This window comes from Chelmon rostratus, chromosome 17 (genome assembly GCF_017976325.1).
Source record: "Chelmon rostratus isolate fCheRos1 chromosome 17, fCheRos1.pri, whole genome shotgun sequence".
Lineage (NCBI taxonomy): Eukaryota > Metazoa > Chordata > Actinopteri > Chaetodontiformes > Chaetodontidae > Chelmon > Chelmon rostratus.
This window is the reverse complement of record NC_055674.1, coordinates 7,981,876-8,004,947: the sequence shown is the minus strand read 5'-3', so window position 1 is coordinate 8,004,947 and position 23,072 is coordinate 7,981,876. Positions and strand designations below refer to the sequence as shown.

Sequence of the window (23,072 nt, the reverse complement as noted above, 5' to 3'; positions counted from 1 at the left end):
GACAGACAGCTGTACGCTATCGTCTAAAAATGGTGGCGCGCCATTATATTAAATATTGTCATGAAGGTAGGTTACAAGAGTTAAAAAGTGGTCCAAAAAAGCTGGGACACTGTGTAAAACCGAATCAGAAAATGTGCTAATCCTTTTTGACATATACTCAAGTGAAAACAGTACAAAGACAATCTATTTAATGTTTGACCTCATCAGTTTCATAGATTTTTGTAAATATTTGCTTATTCTGAATTTGATGCAGCAACACGTTTAAAACAAGTTGGGACAGGAGCAACAAAAGACAGCAAAAGGTCAGGCATTTAGCTCCTGTTGGGATCATTCCACAGGATGATTGTATAAAGGATATTACAATGTGCGCTCGTGATCACTTCGTAAAAGCGTGTTTTTATTCATGATTTTCACAGTGTCCCAACATTTTTGGAATTCAACGTTGTATTTCCTGAATATGCATTAACAGTAACAGTTACTTGTTTCATCATCATCGGATGTTACAGGAGGGTAATATTTTTTGTTTTTCTTCTCTTACTGTAAGCACACTGTGTGTCAACAGCATGTTTTTGGAGTTACAGTGCTGTATATCATCCGTTAAGCTTTAGTGAACCATCACTAAAGAGTTAGGCCGCCATTCAGCCGGGGATGCTCCAGTTGTTAACATATCCATTACCGTAGCTTTGTCTCTGCCGTGTGTGGCCGAGCCCCAGTGAGTTAACAGAGTGAGGCAGTTCAGGTAGCGGGGCTACATGAAAGACAGCAGCTTTAATGTGCTCCTCTCCATCCTGACAGAGACGGTTTGTTATCTTCCATAAGAAGGAGTCACTCAGCTGGCACAAATCCCCATCCCTCTGAAACCTCTGATCATCATGTCATTGTCCACAGCGATACACTCCAGGGACTCTGCTTTCACATAATGAAGCCAAGAGAGCTGCCCACAGCCCAGCTTACAATCACCGTGTGTACAGTTTGTGTGTGTCTCTGTGTGTACATGCATCTAGTTTGCCTTTTTAAAGTGTTTGAGTGAAAACAAAAGAGCTACAGTGTTAATGCTCGTCTGTGTGTGCGCTCCAAGTGCAACATGGGGGTGTGTTTTCGCCAGCGTGTGTGTGTGTGTGTGTCCACATGTGCGTGTGTGCGTCCACGTGTGTGCATGAGTCACTCTGAGAGGTTTCACCAGCTATTATTGAGCTGGGACTCTGTATTTAATAGGCGATAGAATAATTGTCTCTTCATCAGCTCTCGAGAGATTACAATAGTAACTGTCATGTGAATTAGAATTCTTGACATTTTTCCAAAGTCTGTCTTTGAAAGGCACTGTTCAAACAGGCCGTATGTGAGGCCTTTTCACAAGTGACTTTCCAAGACGAGCTGCACCATCCATCCCCTGTGCGTCATCAACAAATGATAGTTACTCTCTACCAGGAAAGAGGGGAGGGAAAAGAGAGACTATGAGGAAAGGTGAATGTGGAAGGCAAGAGGAGAGGAGGAAACAACTTGACAAGGCATCTTATCTTTACTGTGTTCCTCCCTGTGCTCAGGCTTTAAGCTGCTTGCTGAAAGGTAGAACACTGAATTCATGCAGCAGGATGCGCTTGCTTTTTTTTTTTTTTGCTAGCTGCTCTCGCAGAAAAGGGCTGAGGGGAAAGCAGATACTATTCACAAGTCGTCTCATTTGTGCTCTCGTTTGGTGTGTGCAGGCTGTATATTCAAACTGTGACACAAAGTTTGAATATCTTCCCTCTTTGTCACTCACCACGGTTGCAAATAAACACACAAATGCAGGTTGTCACACAGACGTGCCGGCATGCATGTACCCGCACGATTTACAGTGTCCAATCTGTATTCCAAATAAAAGGTTAGCCCGGCTTCCAAAAACAAAAAGCGTTTGGAGTTTTCCACTCAGACAAGCAGCAATCAAGAAAGAGATCTAATTAAGAACCAATAGCATGTGATGCCGTAAAGTATGATGTGTTCTTATTATTCAGAAGTACGTCAACTTGCAGTGCAGACATTAAAATAGTAAGAATTCATAAAAAATATATTTCTCTTCATTACTTATGCAGAGAAACATGAAACACTGGACTGCAATTGTTTAAAAAAAGTCACCAAAAAGACAACTATACCTCTATATTACTCATATTTGCTACTGATGCTATTAAACGTTTGTTTAATTTCTTAGCTAATCTCTACAAGAATCATGTGAAGTTAGAGATATTATTCTGGGGTGTTAAACAGTGCTACAGGAATGAAATACAGTAAGCTGTGCAATCATCGTTGAGAAATTCTTACTTAACACTGATAACTTACTTACTTAGGTGTTTCGTTCTCTCTTCCAAGGAAATTGCCACACTTGTAGAAGTGTTGTTTCCAAATGCCATGTTGGTAATTCAAGGGTTAATGAGGTAGTTACAATGCTATTAATCAATACCTCCTCTTAGGAAAGTAATGAATAACACCCCAGGAACTGTGCTGCCAGCAAGCTTGATACCTGCAGTGGTTCAATAGCTCCAACATTTTTAATAACACTGCAGTCAAATATTTGTGCCTTCTGAGTCGCAGTGTGGTAGAAAAGCAGCCATGCACTGTTTGTGAAACCATGTACGTGTAAAAAAAAAAAACAAATGCAGCTTGAGGCTGTCCAACATTGCTATCTCCGATGTCATCACTGAATTAGTTGTGGTTGACCTAATGCACCTTGTTTGAAAGCTATTTCATGGTCTAATTGTTACTCATGGAGAACATTAAGGTAGCACTGTGTCTGCTCACATCCAAAGGCCAAGGAAAGTGCTGTTGGTGAGCGAGGCTGTTGATGTCAAAATACAAAATGTTTTGGGCGCAAGCCTTGCACGCTCTTTAGTAGAACATGTAAACATTTACACAGGGGTATGAGTCAACTCGTTTCCCCCTGCCTTTTTTTCTCTCTTTTCTCCTCCTCTTTCTGGTTTGTCTTCTATTTTCTCTTCAAATCCTCATGACACAGGCTCCGTGTGTTGCTCTATTCTAGCGTCTGCTGTGTTACTCTTACCGATCAGCCTTCCTGTTGCTGCAGAGGAACTGTGTGCGGAGAGATAAGGATTGTGAGAGCACATGCTTGCATTGGGGAGGCAGGGGGGGGGGGAGAAACAGTAACAGATACAACGTGAGGGGCGAAAGGCTAGCTAATTAGGAAATTAACAGGCATCATCGCAGGTCCCGCGGTTGTTTTTGCAGCCTGGATGTCTCCTGGGTTGTGAATGTGAGACAGAAGCCACAGCCACCTGGACACCAGATGGGGACAGGGGTCCAGTTTGGGCCGTCCGGTCCCATCAGCAGCGGCGGGACTCAAACAGAGCTGAGCTGATGAAATGCCAGAGGAGTTCTCCTTTGCAAAGCTGTCGGTGTTGAGGATTATGGAGACCTGCATAAATCCAGGGAACAAGCTGAGGAAGTGAAAAGGGGTGAATTGGAGTTTAAACATTCAGGGCCTGAGGATCACAGTGCAGGATATGCATGTTGATGCACTTTGACTCCTCTCGCATGAGACACGTGGGAGAGCAGGACTAAAGGGAGGATCCGGCCTTGATATTAGATCCTGCTCTGGACTGAGGACAGTTTGCGCCACGTACAGCAGGTTCTGTCTGCCTCAGACGTGAGTCGATGCACTAAAAAGTCAATGAGGGGGACTGCGTGGGAGGGAGACAGCCAAGCAGAGCGAGACAGCCAGTTTTAAGTGGAGGCTGGGGGAGTTTTCTTTAACTGGTCGGCTCTGCTAGGGCCAGAGCTGGCAACGATGAGTCAGAGGAAGCTGACACGACAGCTGAGGTTGTGGGAGAGTCCTGAGGGTCCACCTCCTGCACCCTCTCTCCCCTCACCTGTGTCACCGGTGGATCAGTCTCGTGGACACGGGGGCTCTGCCCTGTTTCGGCGTATGAAGCTGAACCGCAGTATTCAGGAGCGCAGACGCTCATCTCACTGTATTTGCAGGTACAGTTCTGCATCCAAACCACTGATCCATAATTTGACCCAAAGAAGCTGCTGTGATTTGTGATTGTTCTGCATCAGTTCAGGTGAGGTGTGAGCATTGTAAACATGCAAACATTTTCTCACTAAAGAAGATTTCAGAGTAAATTATTCCATGCACACATTTTAATAGGTTTAGTCAGATCGATTAGATTTGTGGAAGTGCTGAATTCATAATGCTGAAGTCTCCTAATTACACACGAAATTTGCAGAAAAAATAAAAACGGGGATTAGCATGTGCAGCTTGCAGAGGGTCTCCCTGCCAGACATTTTTGATGTGTTTTTCATTTGCGGGGAAATTTGTTTAATGATAATTTGATCTGTAGCCATATTCACACAGCCTTCCGGGGAGAGGAGTGGCTCCTGATAGGCCAATTCAGAAGTAAATTCTAAAAATATCACACTTCAAGCTTAATTTTAGAAATCAAAACTGAAAACCGTTCACAACTGTGTTGACAAGAAAAAGTTTGAGAAGTTTAGGAGAAGTGGGAGGTGTTGTGGAGATAAAAGTTATCCTACATTAAAAATAGATGCTGCAGCTACACCGCAACCTGCTTCCCTATCTGTCCCTGTCATCCCAACATTTGACGACAGCCTGAAAGTGACAATTATAGATTCATATTATTATATATGGAAGTCTTGGCTTGTAGCTGTTTTAGTGTATAATAAACCCAATAACAACTCAACCAGTATACTTTTCAGTAACATTGTCAGATCTGTCTGTACTGTTACCAAACAATTGTCCGTCATTTTTCCATTATATGATGCCAAACTCTACAACCTTATTCAATCAATACTGACTTCATTTCTTCGCCGCGAGATCGAATCTTCTTTCATCTCAGAAAAAGTCGGATTTTGTCGAGGGCTGCTGGAGAATAAAGACTTCATGACTGCGGGTGTCGGCGTAAAAGAGACGAGTGCAACCTGAGAAGCGTGTTGCCGTGTCCCCGCTGGCTGAGCTCGTCTTTGAATGGATCTGGCAGATTACTTTCAGCCTTGTGTTTTGGGTTTAATGGTAATCAGCGATGCGTTGGCCTGACACTGCTGTGTTTCATTCCCACACAGAAAAGCAGAAGACAGACATTGATTTACATGATTGTAAAGGTCAATAACAATGTTGCTTTAATGTTGGATATCCACTTTGTCTCTTTTTCTTTGGTTGGTGATGTTTCCTGATTATAATATAAGTAGTCTTAATTTATAAAGGTGGACTTAACACTGGTCTGAACACTGTTAGGTTTTCATCTTAAAAGAGAGCTGAATCCAAATCAAAAATCTCAATCACTGGGGTCCTCTGACAGACAGCTTTGGCCCAGAGAGAAGCCGCAGTTTTGCTCACTTAAACATGACTTGCTCTAAAACATGACTTGTCAGTAAAGTGTAATTCTCAGGGCGGCCCGGTGGCAGTCTGCCAATCCAACAGCACCACAGAGTCACAGCTGCATGGGTTCATGCTGCAGCATCTGTCACATCCCTCTTTCTTCAACTTCCTCCCTCAGAAACTAGAAACACTAAAGGTGGACCGACTCCATCGCATGTGTTTGGGTGTTTAGGCTTATCTTGCCACTACCTGCTGTCACCGTGAGATAAGAGAAGCAGCAGCGAAACAAACAACGAAATTAAATGTAACAGATATAATATATTTCTTCTCTAACCCTTCAGCTTCGATTCGGAGAATGGTCCCTCGCCAGGCCGCAGTCCCATGGATTCGCAGGCGAGTCCTGGGTTGGTGCTCCACCCTTCTTTCCCCCAGAGCCAGCGCAGGGAGTCCTTCCTGTACCGCTCAGACTCAGACTACGACACGTCCCCCAAAACCATGTCACGAAACTCCTCCATCAACAGTGAGGGGTAAGCACGAAGCCATCATCCTGGATCCATCACGCGGCAGACGGAATTCAAACATGTTTTTATATCTGCAGTGTCCACTCTCTCTCTCTCTCTCTGTCTCACACACACACACACACACACACACACACACACACACACACACACACACACATACACACACACACACACACCAGTTACTGCATATTATCCCAATCAACAAAGCAATGGTTGTGATTGTAATTATGCAATCATTATGCTAATGAAATCATGATGAATCCTCTTAGCATTAACTGTTGTGCTATGTTTCCTGGCTTGTCTTTCAGTAAATTTAAACCACCCAAAACCTTCCATTAGTATATTTCAGGACTATTTCTCTGTTTAGATCCGCACAGGTCTTTGTAAACATGCAGCTCACAGATGCAGCCTCTCATATAAACAGTAATACCGAGCGCCTGAGCCACCCAGACCACTCACGTTCATCTCATTCTCTGCTTTTTGTTTTCATCTTTCGTTCTATAGGCACACCGAGGACATGATTGTCACCCCTTTCGCTCAGGTATGTTTTCCTTATGCACCTTGTCTGACATGTTTAATTGCTGTAAATGACTGGAAACAGTGGTTAATTAGTGCAGTGAACTTGTCCCACCCCCCGGTTCCCTCCCTCCCTCCTCCTTTCCCTCCTACGCTGTCCATCCATCCCCCAGGTGTTGGCCAGCCTACGAACCGTAAGAAGCAACTTCACCATCCTCGCCAATGTCACAACACCCACTAACAAGTCAGTATCATGCTGTCAAACACCCCTTCCCCCCACTTACACTCGTCACGACTCCTGCTTAGTCTGCAGTGTGTGTTTGTTAATGTCTCCCTCTCCTTGCTCCCGAGGGAAACACTTTTGCCATCATGATTAACCAGTTTGTGATTACCAGGCTATGCTCATGGAAAATATGATCTGCATTATCTGGCATCTCTCCAACTTGCTGGCTGAGGACTGAGTGCAGAGAACACCATGCCTCAGATGTATGTCCCTGACTCTGTACCCAGACGATGGAGACGGTCAATAACGCTAAAATTATTCTCCTTTGTAATGCAGTCGACAGAAGGAGCTCGAGTTGGCAGGCTTTTAGCTGGACGTCAATATGATATATAAAGCAATGCACCACAGAATTATCAGCATCTATAATTATGCAGTTTTGCCCTGAAAATGCCTCCCTCACTACACAATTTGGAGACCATGAAGGCTATTTGAAAGGGGAGCAGAGCTCATGCTTTGTTTTTGACTATCTTTGGATGCTTAAATATTTGAAGTGAAACAAGGGAATTTTTTGCACTTTGAAAAATGCACACATTGCAGTGTTATTCAATATTCAAAGGTATTTTAGTAGAGACATGCCTTTGTTTCTTCTTAGGGGCATATAAATGAATAACACACATACAAGTATTCATATCCCCTCTGTGAGCCAAGCCTTTTGTTGCCTCATCATGTAATGCTGAATGTGTGTTGATCCCCAGCAGGGGGCAGCAGCGTGTGCTTCTCCAGCTGATGTAATGATGTGTTTGTCCACAGGAGGTCACCAGTGACAAGCCAACCCACTGTTCCCCAAGCTACACTCTCTGGTACGCTGTCAGCTAATTAAAACTCTAAGTCCAAAGAGTCCCACAGTCCCCTCACACGGCTTAAGGACACACTAAGGCTCCCACACTCCCCAAATGCATCATCAGTAATGAAAATGACTGCAGAACAGCACAGCACATGATGTGGCTATTACTGAGGAATTTTTTAATTAACTGTGCTGCATACATATTCTGAGACTGGATAGATCTTAAGTTTAATCTCTTTTCATACAGAGATATATAAAGGACATGCATGAAAAGCTCCATTTTCACTGAACAGAAGTGTTCTGATGTGTAATTAAATAGTTTGACCAATAGATGTATACGTATATATTGTATACATTTTTGTTACGATAATAATTTAGTGCCGTTTTATTTTGTTTACACTATCTGTGTGAAGGACACACGTACAACTCGTCTTGTCCCAGTTCTGACGCTAAAAATTGTACGATGACTTCTGTTTCTAAATGTAATAAATGTTAAAAACAGAATTTAAAGGGAGCATTCAACAATGTTGCAAGCCTTTAGGAAGAGGAAATAGGTGTGTTTCTAACGTACTTGATATAAAAAAAATTCAACATTTTTTGATCAGACATCATGACTTAAATTTAAGTATTTTTAAATCCAATGTGAGACTTATATTTTTGCCAATAATTTCACTGTTACTCAGCTAATTGTTATCTATATTCTAGGCCAGTTTCACTATGTCAACTTTTTCAAAGCATCAGAAAAAACAACAACTTGTCTGATGTGAATACCTATATATTAAAACCTGTCAATCAGTTTTAGAGTGATGTTTTGATTTGAAATTCTGTACATAAATACATACATAATATACATAAAACATAAATATCTAAATAACTGTGATTCAGTTGTTAATACATATATTAAATGCCTTGCAAATCAATTTTAGACTTATAGCACATCACATATTTTGAATTTTGTGTGTGTGTGTGTGTTTGTCCCAGAGGAGACATACCAGCAGATGGCTCGGGAGACTCTGGAGGAACTGGACTGGTGTCTGGACCAGCTGGAGACCATTCAGACCCACCGCTCAGTCAGCGAGATGGCCTCCAACAAGGTGCACACCTGTTCACACACAAACATGTTCACCTGCACTTTCACTGTCCTTCTACCTCCAGGTTATCTCAGTACCAAGCTTGTGGATGAGCAACATCTAAACTGTGTATTTCATGGTTCACGAGAACCCTTTATCACATTATTGGGTTGCAGCTGTATCACTCAGTGTACAAAATGCAACATAGCTAATTTCCTGTTTAAGCTTCCACCCCACAAATATATAAAACAATGCAGCTCCACCATGAAAAAATCTTCAGTGTCCAGTCTCCAATGATACCTGTCATATTAAGTTTAGTTTAAAAAAGTTTAAAAAAATGACCCTTTCGCAACCGAAGCCATCATCTTTTGCTTTTTCTACTTTAGATTGTGTCAATTTCAAAAGGCTTGTTAATCAATGTTATTGATTCTTGAAATTAGTCGTTTCCTGGGTTTATTTGCAATCCTGTGATAGTTTATAAATAATTAATGTGGGCTTTACCACATATGTCAACCATCCCTGGGTTTTTATGGCACCTGTTTGACGAAACTGTCACGTGATTATATCTAGTTAAGCAGCTTGTGTTTATAACTGCAAAAGATGCAGGTGTGCATTGTGCAGTTGCCTACGACATCTACATGCCTGTGTGTGTGTGCACATGGGCAGGCTTCTTAAGTATGCATGCATTTTGAATTGTGGGGGCACAGGACAGAGAGAGAGGAAGAGAGAACGGAGCGAGGGTGATGGTCTGTGGATATGGAGGACACAAGAGGGAGGGGAACAGGCCCTGATGCTGAAGTCTCTGCTGTAACCTTGGTTGCTATCGAACAGCAGCAGGGTCTGCCCTTCCTTTTTAGTTATTGGCTTGCCACTCTGACCACAAGCCATGTGGTTTGAGCAACAACCAATGAAATAGAGGTGATGCTCCTTTAATAGTGTTCTGTCTTAAAGAGACAGCATCGTGTACCTTGTTCGTTTTATTCTACAAATTCTTCCCGTGTTGCACTACACTAGGTTCTTCATGTTAATAATCAGTGCTGTATGATGAAAGGGCTGTGAAAGAAGTAAAAGGGGTGTGCTTAAAGGGGAATCAATTATGTGTGTGTGTGCGTGCACATGCAATGTGTAGAGGGAAGTCTCCCGAGGTAGACAGTCTCTGTGGATATGTTGCCGTCTTTTAGCAGCCGCAACTAAGCTACAGAAATCCTCCACACTGTGCCAACATGGAGGTACACATGAATATTCCCACTCAGTCTCTCACTCTTACTCACACCCTCGCTCACACACATATTTTCAACAGACGTACATGCTGTCTTGTCGCACATGCGCACTCAGGCTGAGAGCAGAAGCAAGCACAGACACGCACGCACACACACACACACACACACACACTCACACACACTCACTCACTCACATGCATGCGCCTGCAGCCACACTGCCTGATTAGCTTGCGAGAGCCGTCTACAGCATCCAGGGAAATGGCGCAAGAGGCAGAGCATTGGAGGAGGAACGGCAGCCTAAAGCGGCAGGATTAGACCTCTGGCATTTTGGCCAGCTGAGGCATGGATTGACTTGGAGCAGGGGACTGGTATACGGAGCTATCAGGAGGCAGCCAGACTGACTGTGGACTGACTGCGTGTTGCTGGGATCGGTGTGAGACGGTACAGGCGGGCTGATGCACCGGTAGGACTGGGCCGGGCCTCTGGATCCGTACCGTGGGGGAGGGGCAGTCGACGCTGGGAGAGGGAGCCTGTTTTTCCAGACCACAGCTTTGGTGTGATTCTTCAGCCTGACCGTCTGCCACAGGCCTGCCCACATCCCTCTCTGTCTCTTTCTCTCTCTCCCTCTCTCATCCTCTCCATCCTTGTTTTTCTCTTGCTATTATCACCTGTTTCTCCCTGCCTCCTTGCCCGATGTTTCTGCTGTCATCTAAGCTCCCTTTACCTCCATCATTCGATACTACAGTCATCTTCTTGTCCTGCCGTCACCATCACTCCATCCCTCCCACCTCCATCATCTAAATTTTTTATTACTGTTTGTCAAGCAGCTCAGCTCTCAACATTTTTTCGTTTACATCTCTCACATTCCACTCATCTCCTCCATCCGCTCCTCTCTGTGCCCTTCAGACGGTCCCTCGCTCCCTCTCCTTCTCCGTGTCCCTCCATCTTCCCTCTTTCGGCTCCCATCCACCTCTACTCTGCAGTGACTGTACATTTGGGTCAGTCTGCTCAGCAAATGGGATGAGATGTAGTCTCCACAGCAGCCGGATCCAGGGGGCTCCTGGTCTGCCCATCAGGGGGACCCTCATCTACGGACCACATTGAGGCTGGAGCCTGACTCTGGACTGACTGGGTGGCCTGCTTCGGGGTGCTGCATGTAGGCAAGGACAGTCTGCACCAGCAGCCCCTACCCTCACCCCCTCCCCCCGTTCCTTCGCCCCCTCTCGGGGCAGCCGTCACTCTGGAGTGTCCCGGCTTGACTGGCTGTGGCCTGTCCCCACACACCCTGACGACGCCCTCATGCCACTGGGGCACCCACAGTGCCCCCACCCCGCTCCACTACCGCACCTCCTGCCTGTGCCATCGGCCCAAACCCCCCGTCACCCTCAACATGGGTGTAGTGGAGGCCATTGACCCCGCTCCGTCCCCCTGCCCCTCGCCTGTACCAGGGGGCTACCGGCTGCCCCGCTCCTCCAGCTACAGCCCCCTGCAGGGGAGGGCAGGGGCAGAGCTGGACCTCGGTGCAGCTGCTGGAGGGGTTCTGGAGGGGGGTGGGACGGCGGCAGAGCGTAGGACCCCCTTAGTGGACCTGTTCTGTGAGACCTGCTCCAGGCCCTGGCTCATCGGCTGGTGGGACCAGGTAGGTCTCGGAGATCTTGCAGAGGGCAAGAAGGCCTGGCAGTGGCCATCTTGGATATATTGTTGTGGACTCTTCAAGTGTTACTGCCACATCTATGCATGCATCAACATTTCATCAATGCCCTTTTTTTATCCAACCATGAGTGGTGTCAGTTTGTGAACTTTATGTGTTTATAAGCAAGAATCTTACAATGTAACAACATGGGGCTAAATTCATGGTATACCGAATTTATGTGGTGTAGGACAGTTTTGTTGGTCTGATAGTGGCTTTGTGAGAAACTGTAAAGCAGAATATTGGTGAGTGTGTTCCTGTACATGATTTATATATGAATCCACTGAAGGGCAAGAGTGATAAAGGTTCAGCCTTTATTAACTCTGCTCAGTGTTTCTACATTGCAGCAACACTGTAAACAAAAAGACAATATCACTCTCACTCTTCATCCTTCCATATTTGGTCTACATTTCTGTCCTATGAGAAGACACCAAGCTGCTTAAAATCTAAGAAATAGCTTAGGGACTTTGTGATAAGTAGTCTAGCCGTCTTTACTGCAGGTACATTGCAGTGTCCCATAATGTCCGTTTCCATCCTCCACACCTGCGTCCCACATCCCTCTGTCTCTCTCTCCTGCTACCCTGAGGCTGGCCTCAATACAGACTCAAGGAAGCCAAGCGTATTGTCACTGAAGGACAAAGCTTATTGTCTCAGGACGGAGTAGCTGTTTCTTTTTGTCCTCAAATGTGCCAACATGCTATATCCATAACAATGTATGAAGTTAAAAACTGTGCAAGTTTTCTACGACATGTCAGGTTTGCATTAGATGTGGTATCCTGTCACTCTGCTACCAAAACAAATCGTGGCCTTAATATTTACTGTTTTCTTTGATGACATTGGGCACATTATGAGTTGCTTCTCTACCGATATGTTTACAGCCTGAATCAATCACATGTACAGGTTATAGTTAATTTAACATATGTGTTATTCAGTTATCAATGTATGTTATACATGATTTTAGACAGAAAAAACGAAGCCCTCCTGGGTCCCTCACATATGCAGGTGTGTGAGTGTGTATGTGTGTGTTCGTGGTCATGTCTGTGCAGCCTTTGCATGTTTGCTTCATTAGTCAGTGTCAGAGGAAGAGTGTTGTTTGTCCTGGCACTTGGACTGGCACCGTGGAAGTGTTGGTTGGCAGCTATGACTCAGCGTTACAGCATTAGGGAAGGAAAGAACGAGAGAGAGCAAGAGAGAGTGGAGGAGGTTCGGGCTCAGCCTGCTGCCTAAGTGTGCCACTGGGCTTGACTTGCTTTCCTGGTTCCTGATGACTGATTCTGTCTGACTGCTGCTACGATTTGCTGTCAGAGTACCTATTTGCTTTGCCTATCATGTAACCAGCACCAGGCTATGGATGGGATGTGTGGCAAAAGAGAGATAACTATGAGGAAAACAGTGAAAGATCGTGGGAATGCATGAGGTGTGTGAAATGGAAGGAAGGCAAAGTGGAGCCTGTGACAGAGGAGGATTTTGGGGATCGAGGGCAGTAGTGGAGAGTGTTGTTTACCTCGAGAGGGAGGGAGGAGCGGATATAAGCAACAGAGAGATGTAGAGAGGAAGACAGCAAAGGAGGGGAGGGTTGACCTTGGTAAAGGTCAGAGACACCTGCCTACTCCCTCAGATTGTCACCCAAGCAGCCACCGCTCTCACATCAAGCTGGAGGACTGACTGTGAGGGGGCAGTTGCCACGGCAACCACTCTGGTTGCCATGGAGATTGTTATGTGTGAAAGATCAGTCAGTAGGACAGAGACGGAGGGGTCTTGTCCGAATCGCATTGTGCCTTCACATGGTGTGTGCGACACGTGACTGTCAAGCCTCCAACGACCGCATTTATCTATAGGAACAGAAACCTACATAAAAGCTGAGAGAACGTTCAGGAACAGTGTTTTCTGTCTGCAGGGATAATGTATTCACTTAATCACATTTGTGCCTGTACTGCAAGGACCTGCAGACTAGTTGTTCATGATAACCAACGTAGACGTATGGAGAAAAATACGTATGAACATGCCGGCATATAAATACATGGCAATGAAAATGCAAGCACACTGAATTGGGGATTTGAACACTATGTTCTCAAAAAGAGGAGGCATGATTCATAATTGATTTTCTCACCCTTTGGTGAATGAATCCCGATTGAGGGTGATAATTTATGTTCTCATATTTGACTCACAGGAATGTTTTGTTGTTATGTATCAGTACAAATGGAATCTAAAGCACACTGTTAATCACTCTGAAGGTTTACCAATCTGTCTGTCCATACATTTTGGATATGTCAGTAATCCCTCATGCTTCTACACTGTAACTACTATTAAGTCACTCACTTCTTGTTTCTGTTTGTCCTCCCCTCAGTTCAAGAGGATGTTGAACAGGGAGCTGTCCCATTTGTCAGAGATGAGTCGCTCAGGGAACCAGGTGTCAGAATACATCTCCACTACCTTTCTAGGTAAAGCAAATCTGACATCTACCTGTGACCAACCATGATAGCAAGTACATTATAGCTCTGCCCTCAGGTCAAGCACAACCCATAAGTCTCTATCCTGGCTAACCTCTGACTCTTGCCCTCCGAACCCCAGATAAGCAGAACGAGGTGGAGATCCCATCCCCGACTTTGAGGGAGAGGGAGAAGCCGATGTGTCACATCAGTGGTGTGAAGAAGCTCACGCACAGTTCCAGCCTTTCCAACTCCACCATGCCTCGCTTTGGCGTTAAGACTGAACACGAGGAGGCGTTAGCCAGGGTAAATACATCTTTGATTGTTCTACTGTGTCTTTATTTTTCATTGTTTGTGTTTTATGTTTTTATGTTTTTCTGCTGCAAAAAATTATCTTGTCGGACAATAAAGATATGAACTGAACTAATGTAAGTATGATGGTGTTATACAGACATGCATTTCTGTGCACACATGTGAACAGCTGAGAGGAAAATTCACCCCAAGACACTGTTGTTGTACAGTAGCACGATGTGGCATCACAGCCGCAAAGGAGTTTAAACCAGAGAACTTTTCCACAACATAAAAGATCACCTGTAGTTGATTAATCAGAGTCAGATTGAGCACTGTTTTTTTTTCTTTCTCATTGTGGAAATATGTTTGGCATAAGAGGAGAAACCAATTTATCCACTGGCAAGAACACGATGCCGTGTAGCCATTAAAAATGTTGCATGCAGCACATTTCATGAAACCTAATTACAATCTAACCTATAGAATACACAACTGGAGTATCACGCACCTTTGCTAGATGCTAGATTGTTGTACAGTTGTATGCTAATGCTGTCTGCTGTGCCTTCAGGAGCTGAATGACTTGAACAAGTGGGGCCTTAATATCTTTCACGTGGCAGAGTTCTCTAATAATCGACCCCTCAGCTGCATAATGTTTGCCATCTTCCAGGTGAGAGAAGGAGAGCATGAGCTTTCACTAGCAATGGATTATATAGTATATCATGCAGCATGACTTATTTGTGACCATAACCCCTGGGGACTGTCACTGCTACAGGAAAGAGATCTACTGAAGACCTTTCGGATCCCTGTGGATACATTTGTCACCTATGTGATGACCCTGGAGGACCACTACCATGCCAATGTGGCCTACCACAACAGCCTGCACGCTGCAGATGTCACTCAGTCTACTCATGTACTGCTATCCACACCGGCTCTAGATGTAAATACCTTTACTGGGCTGCAAAAGCCAAAAACACAGCATTACTACAAATACCAAATACAGATCTAACTTTGCACACCACCAGCCCCCTCGTTATAAACAGCAAACAGCAGATTAACTGATTATTTTCCTCTTTTCTCTTTCATTTCTCTCTGCCAGGCTGTGTTCACTGATCTAGAGATTCTAGCTGCTTTATTTGCCGCTGCCATCCATGATGTGGACCATCCAGGAGTGTCTAACCAATTCCTCATAAACACCAGTGAGTGGAAATGAAATTAACAGACACCTTTTTTCATTTAGTTCTACCCAGTAAAAGTTCATCTTTAATGTTGTTTTTACACTTGTATATCTATTTTATTAGTCTGTAAAGTGTGGGGTTTCAGTTGTTCTAAATGGAGATGTTTGTCTCTAAAGCTTTATATGCTTGCTGCTTTTTCCTTTAATAGTCATACATTTAAAAAAAAAAGTGCCACTGCAGTCTTGATTCTAACACTGATGGAGGGAGCATGGTGATGCTGATGTGGTGATGCAATTACTGTATGGTTTTTTGACTCATGTGTGTTGTATGGTGCTTATCTCAGACTCAGAGCTTGCCCTGATGTATAACGATGAGTCTGTGTTGGAGAACCATCACCTAGCTGTCGGCTTCAAGCTGCTTCACGAGGACAACTGTGACATCTTTCAGAACCTTAGCAAGAGGCAGAGACAGAGCTTGAGGAAACTTGTTATTGATATGGTGAGTCTTGTTAACATAGTCATTCTGTATCATGAAGATAACTTCCTCAATTCTCATCTGCTCTTCAGCCCTAAAACCTATTCTATTGTCCATCTTTCTATTTCTTTCACTGATGCATACATAAACATGTTCTTCCTAGGTTTTGGCAACAGATATGTCTAAACACATGAGTTTGCTGGCAGACCTCAAAACAATGGTGGAAACAAAGAAAGTGACAAGTTCTGGAGTACTGCTGCTCGACCATTACACTGATCGGATACAGGTGAGACGCCATCTTCAATTGACAATTAGAAGAAAAGAACTGATACGTTGATAGGATGCATTCAAGTAATTAAATTTTTTTTTAAAGCTAAATGGTGTTGGTTTTGAGAGGAAGGCTAGGCAGGATGTAAATATTGCCTGGCTAGGTTTAAAGTAGAGGTTACAGGGCAGGCCGCTGGACAGAACACCAACTCGCGTGAAGGCTGATTTATAATCCTGCGTCAAAGTGTCTAACCTCTGCAGGACGCGGCTGACATGTGGGAGATATGGCCTTGTCATAACTTACACGCCCCTCCTCAAAATGCCATGTTGTGGTTACACTGTGTACATGGACAACGTGAGAGCTGTTACTGCTCTGTGCATTTTCTCCAACCTGTTTTCAGTGCCGGTGACGTTTTTTTGATAGTTAAGACAACATGGATCAGGCTTAGGAAAGATTAGTGGTTGTTTAAGTATGCTTTAAGAGGTAGTACCATAAGATACACAGATAAACTGTGATTCTCACTGACCCTGGTTATCAAGGACTGTGCTTAAGTACTTGATGGGCGGAGTAGGTGTTGCTTGTTTTTGTCAGTGAACACAGAGAGATCTTGTGTGGGGCATGATTTTGCAGAAAGGGAGCTGCTTAGCATTTTCGAAATTCAGTTTGATGGACTAGAGATGTCAGTCAGGCATGCAGAAATGTATTTGACATGATTTGACCTGAATGTCAAAGATTTGAATCAGAGGTACAGTTAAGTGTCACCCACAAAAGCATGAAACTGAGCTCTTTATTAAGAGGGCCACGGAGAGGAAGGGAATGAAACGTGGCAATGTTTTCCCAGAGATCCCGATGCCTGCAAGAGTGCAAAGGAGGAGGTGGTTGTTTCTTGTCTTGAGAGGATGTTGGTTCAGCGTGCCATTTTAAATCCGGACTGACTTGGGCCCAAAACAGCACCCCCTGTGACAATTCTCTGATTCTAAGTCTGTGGTTGTTGGTATTAGATGGGTGAACAGTTCTTCACTGGAGAAGCTAGGTAACCTGAAGGCACACACAGCCAGATGTCACAAAAGAACCAAGGACTAACATTAAAAGAGGGTGTAACAGGGATAGCTAATAGTGCAAGTTGTTGCTGTGCTAAAACATAACAGTTTCTGCAGGTATTTGTAGGGAGAGGAGAGAAAGACGTTAAGTCAGGCTCAATACGGTAAGGAGTGGTGGAGGACGCCTTTCGAGCTTTTTAAATATGACATACTGCACAAGCAGGTTTTGGGGAGTTAGGAAAAGAGGAGAAAGATTTCGGGGCAGAGGACTGGATTGTACGAGCAATCAATCGAAGATAAAGGAGGAGAGAGTAAAGTAAAAATGAAAGGGATCGTTAGAAAACTGGGTTTCCCATCACCTCCTTTCAGCAGCTAAAAGATTTGTTTTTATTTTTGCAAAGCAGTCGTAACATTAGGTCGCTGAGGACAGTTTACAGTGGCTTCTCAGAAAAGAGGCTGGCAAAGCAATTCCTTTCTATTACAGCCCTTATTGTGGAGCGTTCTGAAGACCCTTGCATCTTGAAACTATTTTAAACTCAGAATAATGGAAGTGGTCACTGCTAGCTGTAGCTGTTTCAACTAACAAACACATGCCTAATTTAACGCTGCCTCTTTTATTGCACTAGATTATGTAACGTGTCTTTGTTGTCCTTATTGTTGTTATTCTGATTTGATGTTATTGTCCTGTATACGTGTCTGATGCTGCGGTTTAACCCTGCCTTGTCTGGGTGTCACTACTAAGAGAGCTTTTGATTTCAATGTGACGTCCTACTTACTTTATTTATTAATTAGTTGAAAACACAAATCTTCAGACAGCCAGAGGGACAGAGGGGATAGAAGGCAAATAATCTCCATGTGTATCTGAATTTAGTGTTTATAACTCTGCACATACATAATGCGTGTGCGACATGTGGCCATGTGTTTGTACAGGTGTTGAGGAACATGGTGCACTGTGCTGACCTGAGCAATCCTACGAAACCCCTGGCTGTTTATCGACAATGGACGGAGAGAATCATGGAGGAGTTCTTCAGGCAGGGAGATAAGGAGAGGGAGCGCGGGATGGAGATCAGTCCCATGTGTGATAAACACACTGCATCTGTGGAAAAGAGCCAGGTAAATGCTCAGCCCTGAAATATATACATGTATGGATATGACTCTGTGCACAACTGGATGACTGCTAATGCTGTAGGTGGGGTGATAACAACAGTGCAGAGAGTGATCTGTCATCTCTGATCACAGCAGTCATCCTCATGCATTTTAATGCCGTGAAATGACACCACTGTGCTAGTTTATGTGATGTCAGTCATACTCTTTCTTTCTGGATTCAGGTGGGCTTTATTGACTACATTGTCCACCCGCTGTGGGAGACATGGGGAGACCTTGTGCACCCTGATGCCCAGGACATCTTGGACACTCTAGAGGACAACAGGGACTGGTACCAGAGCACTATCCCACAAAGCCCCTCGCCACCTCCCGTGGGCCAGGATAAAGAGTTGAACGCCTGCATGGACAAGTTTCAGTTTGAGCTCACCCTTGAGGACAGCTCTCACAGAGAACAGGAAGATGAGGGTGACAAGCCTACGCCGAACCACGTGGCACAGGACTGCAGTCAGGGGGAGGAGGAAGAGGAGGAGGAGGAGGGTAAAAAAGAGGAAGAGGAAGACATAATGGCAGAGGAGGAAAATGAGGACATAATAGAAGAGGAAGACGAGGTGGCAATGGAGGAAGAGGAGGTGGAGGAGGAGGAGGAGCAGGAGCTGAAAGCTCAGTTGGAGGTGAGATCTGAAAAAGAGAGACTTTCCGACACAAGTCCTGTAGAGGAAGAGGAAGATTCTTCTTCACAAGCTGAAGATACATGAGTTCTACTCCTGTATCTCCCTCACTTGCACACATTATCTTGTTCATCCTTTCAATGGCCAAACCAAGAACAAATAAGACTGCAATGACAATACAGACCTTTAAATATATTTTTCAAAAAGGGAATAAATTAAAATCGCTTAAGAGAAGGTAATTACACAGCAACTGTAGATTTGGAGTGGTGACAAGTCCTTCGACTGATTTCACAGTGAACTTTAGGCTAAGAGGAATGGGCCAACTGAAGACAGCGTAGCACTCTGGGACTGGGATGCACACATATAAACACACATAAAGTGACACACAAACACACGGTAGGAGCAAGTCATGTAGAATACAGCAATGCAATGTGTGTACGTACATGCATCAGTCATGCAGTATAATTGGAGCCCAAAAACCCCCTCCTTTCTTGCAAATGCACAGACACGCCAACACACACACACACACGCTTGACTGTATGTTTGTATGTGTGCATTTACACGAGGGACACTGATGAGTAAAGAATCTCTTTGGAAAAAGCCATCTCTTAATGGAGTATTAACTAGTGTTCAGTCAGTATTAGTAATTCATGTTCGTTAGAACCTCAACAGAAACTGTTCTCCTCAGAAAAGCTACACATCCGAGTGACTTTTTTTCCATTTCTGTCGGAAAGAAAACAAGAACATCCACAGAGCTGGAGGAGGAGAGAGGAAGATACGGAAGGAAAGGAAGATGCTGCGATGAGGGGACCGTAGGGTCCCTTACCCCTTTTCCCTTTACGAGGAGAGCGCTACTGGTGCAAGATGGCTCTGTGCCTTTCTGAAACACCAGCTTCCTGAATGGAGCTGTCGTGAAGCAATGCATTGTGGGACAGGAGTGTCTGATTTTGTTATCATTTTTATTGTCTCTTTACTGTTCATGGTATTGTGGTGTGTATCTCACACGTACAGTTTCTGTGGTGATATGTTTTAAGCTGTAAGTCTTCCTTTGTTGCTCTTCTGGTAATATAATAACTCAGAACTCTAGATGCAGAGCAATCACTACCACCACCACAACCACCAGTGGACTCTTTCCAGCTTATGGTTTTTACTTATTAGAATGATTTTTTAAACTTTATGAGAATAAGCCATGTGATGCTTTGAAGCATTAGTTTTGCCTATTTTCTATTTAACAGTTGCTGAATATGTTGAAGGGATACAAATTTATTTCATCAACAGAACAAATTTTCACTCGCCATCTCAAACCCACTTGCACTGTGTGTTTTTGTCTCCTCATACACAACGATTCTCACCAAAGTGAAGGATGAGAAACTTCAGTGGCTGAAGTGATTTGAAGGAAAACAGATGAATAAGAAAACCAGGGAGGCAGAATGTCAGGAGAAAGAAGTGTGACTTGGCCAAAAGGTGGTATGGCAGTCCCTAATGATTCTTGTTATGTTTGATGCTTTTTTGCCTTAATGTCAGATGCAGGACATACCTGCCAGTATGTAGATTTATAAGATATATAATTGATATCCTAGTATATTTATATCACGTCTGTATGCTTATTTCTGTGAGTATCAGTGTGTCTATACACGATGTATCCAGCATTGCATTTGGAGGGTAAACATTGCTGCCAATTAGTTGTTATGTGGTTGCTGTGCTCAGACCAACATAAAGAATGTGTTGTTTTTTAATCAGGAAGGTAAAATGACTATCTTATAGCTACCTGGAGGGATGCAGATGAAATAAGAAATGGGAGTGGAGATTTTGCAGCCAATAAGAATGAATAAGGATGTCCTTTGTTTGAATCTGACCAGATATTGATTTGTTGACAAGGTGGAGCTGATGCGTATGTGTTTGTTTGCGTGGCTTATTGTGTTGTCATGAGTAAGCGAGTGAGTAACAAAAAGAGAGGGCAGGATGCAAAAGATGTTGTCATATGTGTCATTGTTCCCTCACTGGCATCACCACATCTTGTTGAATGATGTTCAGGATTCGATCAGCACAGCTTAAATGGGTCACAGTTTGTTTAGGTGTTTGTTTTTCACAGGGTAAAAAAAAAAAAGAAAAGGAAAAAGTAAAAAAAAAGAACATGGGTGTGGTTCTTTGGAAGGTAAGAGCAAGTTTCTGCAGGTCAGTAACTGAACTTATCTGAAGACACCACAGCTCGGTGCAACAGAAGCCTGTGTGTTTGACCTGCTCTGTCGCAGGACGGAGCAGAGCTGCGGGGCCATCACACAGGCTTCCATCTTGTGGAATGGGAATCCAGGATTACTATTGCAGTTACTTAAATAGAAGATTCCCATATGCATCAGCCTTTTATTTTAAAGATGTTGCTTTGTTTTTGTGGCTTCTTTTTCTGTCATAAGCTATAAAAACATGAATATTTAATTGCCATACAAACACAATACTGTAGCAATTGTTTCTTATTAAGAAAATTATTCAATTGATTGATTGCTGCCATTCTTTTTAAATGATGAAAAGAAAACCATGGGAAGTGTTTTCTTTGAACAGTTTGTGTACAGTTTATTTTTATATCATTCTGGTGGATGGTCTGGAAAATGAATCATGTGTTGATGATATTGCTATAAGCATTACCACTCTTGTACATAATGTAATATTGGATTGTAAATTATAAATTTATCCGAGTCATAATGATTGACAAATAACCACTTGAGGTTGTTAAGTGAACCACTGAAGCACGGCAGGCCACATCCCCACCTTTTCATTCTCTGATTATGTTTTTGCTCACTTGTGCTAACATTCTGTCACATTTTTTAATTGTCCACATTTATGTTAAAATCAAAATATATTTGTACCAGCACTTTATTCCATCAGGTTTTTGAGGCAGACAGTGTGTTTCAGGTAGTGTACAGTCTGTGCTGGTGGTTTGGTCATTGGCAGTAGCCTGTTGATTATGTTCCATGGGGCCGAATCACAAACCTTCACCATTGTGCAGTAATCAATGTTCACCCCTTTTCTAGAGGACTAAACTAGTCATTCTCTATTAATAGTCCAAGTGAGATTGAATTTATTTGACTGATAAAGTCAAATGTAAGATGATGTTGTCACATAAGATGTGACATGTTCAAAGGAAATAAATGTGTCCTTATTTAACTTGGCCATTTCTAGAACTATCACCACCTGTTTTTCTTAGTAACTTTAATCACTAGCCTGAGAGCCTAATTATCCATCCAATGGTGGCCTAACTAGCTGGTTCCCATCGGGTTGCTGTCAGGTTACTTTGTCGCAGACTGACTCCCTCTGTGAATAATTCTCTGGGCTTTAATTCATGTGTTTGTCACAATTAAGAAAGATTATTCAAGGGAAAAAACAACATGAAATGATTGTAATATTTGTAAATGATCTTGCTGTAATGTGTAAAATGTGTCCAAGTTATTTTTTATTATATTATTTTTATGAGAGTTTTTCCTCTTAACAGAGCTGAGGTGTCATTTTGTGAATAAATGCATTTAATAAGCAAACATCTATATATATAAAACAATATTATAGTATATCAGTATATTTTTCTTTTATTTCACTGTTCGGTACTGTAAAGTGTGTTAAAAATACAAATAAAGTAAGATTTTTATATTAAATGCAATACCATTGTCATGCATGTTGTTACTAGCCAGTAGCACACTGTTTGGTACTGTCAGCATTCTACTGGTTTCTGTGTATTATTTGCATTAATACCATTCATTTAATAGTCATGGGACTGGGAGTGTAATCTTATTTCTAACTGTAGCAAGAATAGCAAAACTGTAATCATTGTAACTGAATGTTTCAGACAACTTCTCTTGGTCCTTAGGAGCTCTGAACCTAGTTTTTAGCTTTACTGCTCTGTTGTGTCTAAATTAGTTGTATTGGGGCTCATAACATGCTCTAGTTTGTGCCCTCATGCACACTCCTGTTTTTAAAACTGACCAGTCTAACAAGTTAACGTTATGTACATGGCACAAAAATAACATATGTTCGCAGAGCATGTAAGGATTTCAAGAAATATCTATCGATTGGGACGTTATTTACTTGTTTGTCAAACGTTGCTATTTAATATCATCAAAAAATAACGGTTTAAACAGTTACTTATTCTACCCGCACCTGTTTGTCACTGGCATGAGATGGCTGCATCCTCAAGCATTCCCATAATCCTCCACTCCACGGCTTTCCGCCA

At 43.2% G+C, this 23,072-nt stretch overlaps 1 protein-coding gene across 1 annotated transcript; it reads left to right on the top strand.

Moving 5' to 3' along the window:
- The first annotated feature begins 3,037 nt into the window (after window positions 1-3,037).
- On the top strand, window positions 3,038-22,472 carry pde4a (phosphodiesterase 4A, cAMP-specific). The gene is made up of 15 exons (XM_041956337.1): window positions 3,038-3,969; window positions 5,668-5,853; window positions 6,352-6,388; window positions 6,537-6,607; window positions 7,397-7,446; window positions 8,412-8,524; window positions 13,758-13,851; window positions 13,982-14,145; window positions 14,696-14,794; window positions 14,900-15,064; window positions 15,224-15,323; window positions 15,646-15,800; window positions 15,940-16,062; window positions 18,015-18,197; window positions 18,413-22,472. The coding sequence occupies exons 1-15, from the start codon at window positions 3,776-3,778 to the stop codon at window positions 18,941-18,943; spliced, it is 2,265 nt and encodes a 754-aa protein (XP_041812271.1). The 5' UTR covers window positions 3,038-3,775; the 3' UTR covers window positions 18,944-22,472.
- Window positions 22,473-23,072: the final 600 nt, after the last annotated feature.

What these genes read in the sequence shown, in the direction of transcription:
- pde4a (XM_041956337.1), top strand. Translation starts at nt 3,776, where the DNA reads ATGAGTCAGAGGAAGCTGACACGACAGCTGAGGTTGTGGGAGAGTCCT. An exon ending in ACGAGGAGGCGTTAGCCAGG is followed by an intron (nt 14,146 to 14,695) that starts GTAAATACATCT and finishes CTGTGCCTTCAG; the next exon opens with GAGCTGAATGACTTGAACAA. An exon ending in TAATGTTTGCCATCTTCCAG is followed by an intron (nt 14,795 to 14,899) that starts GTGAGAGAAGGA and finishes TCACTGCTACAG; the next exon opens with GAAAGAGATCTACTGAAGAC.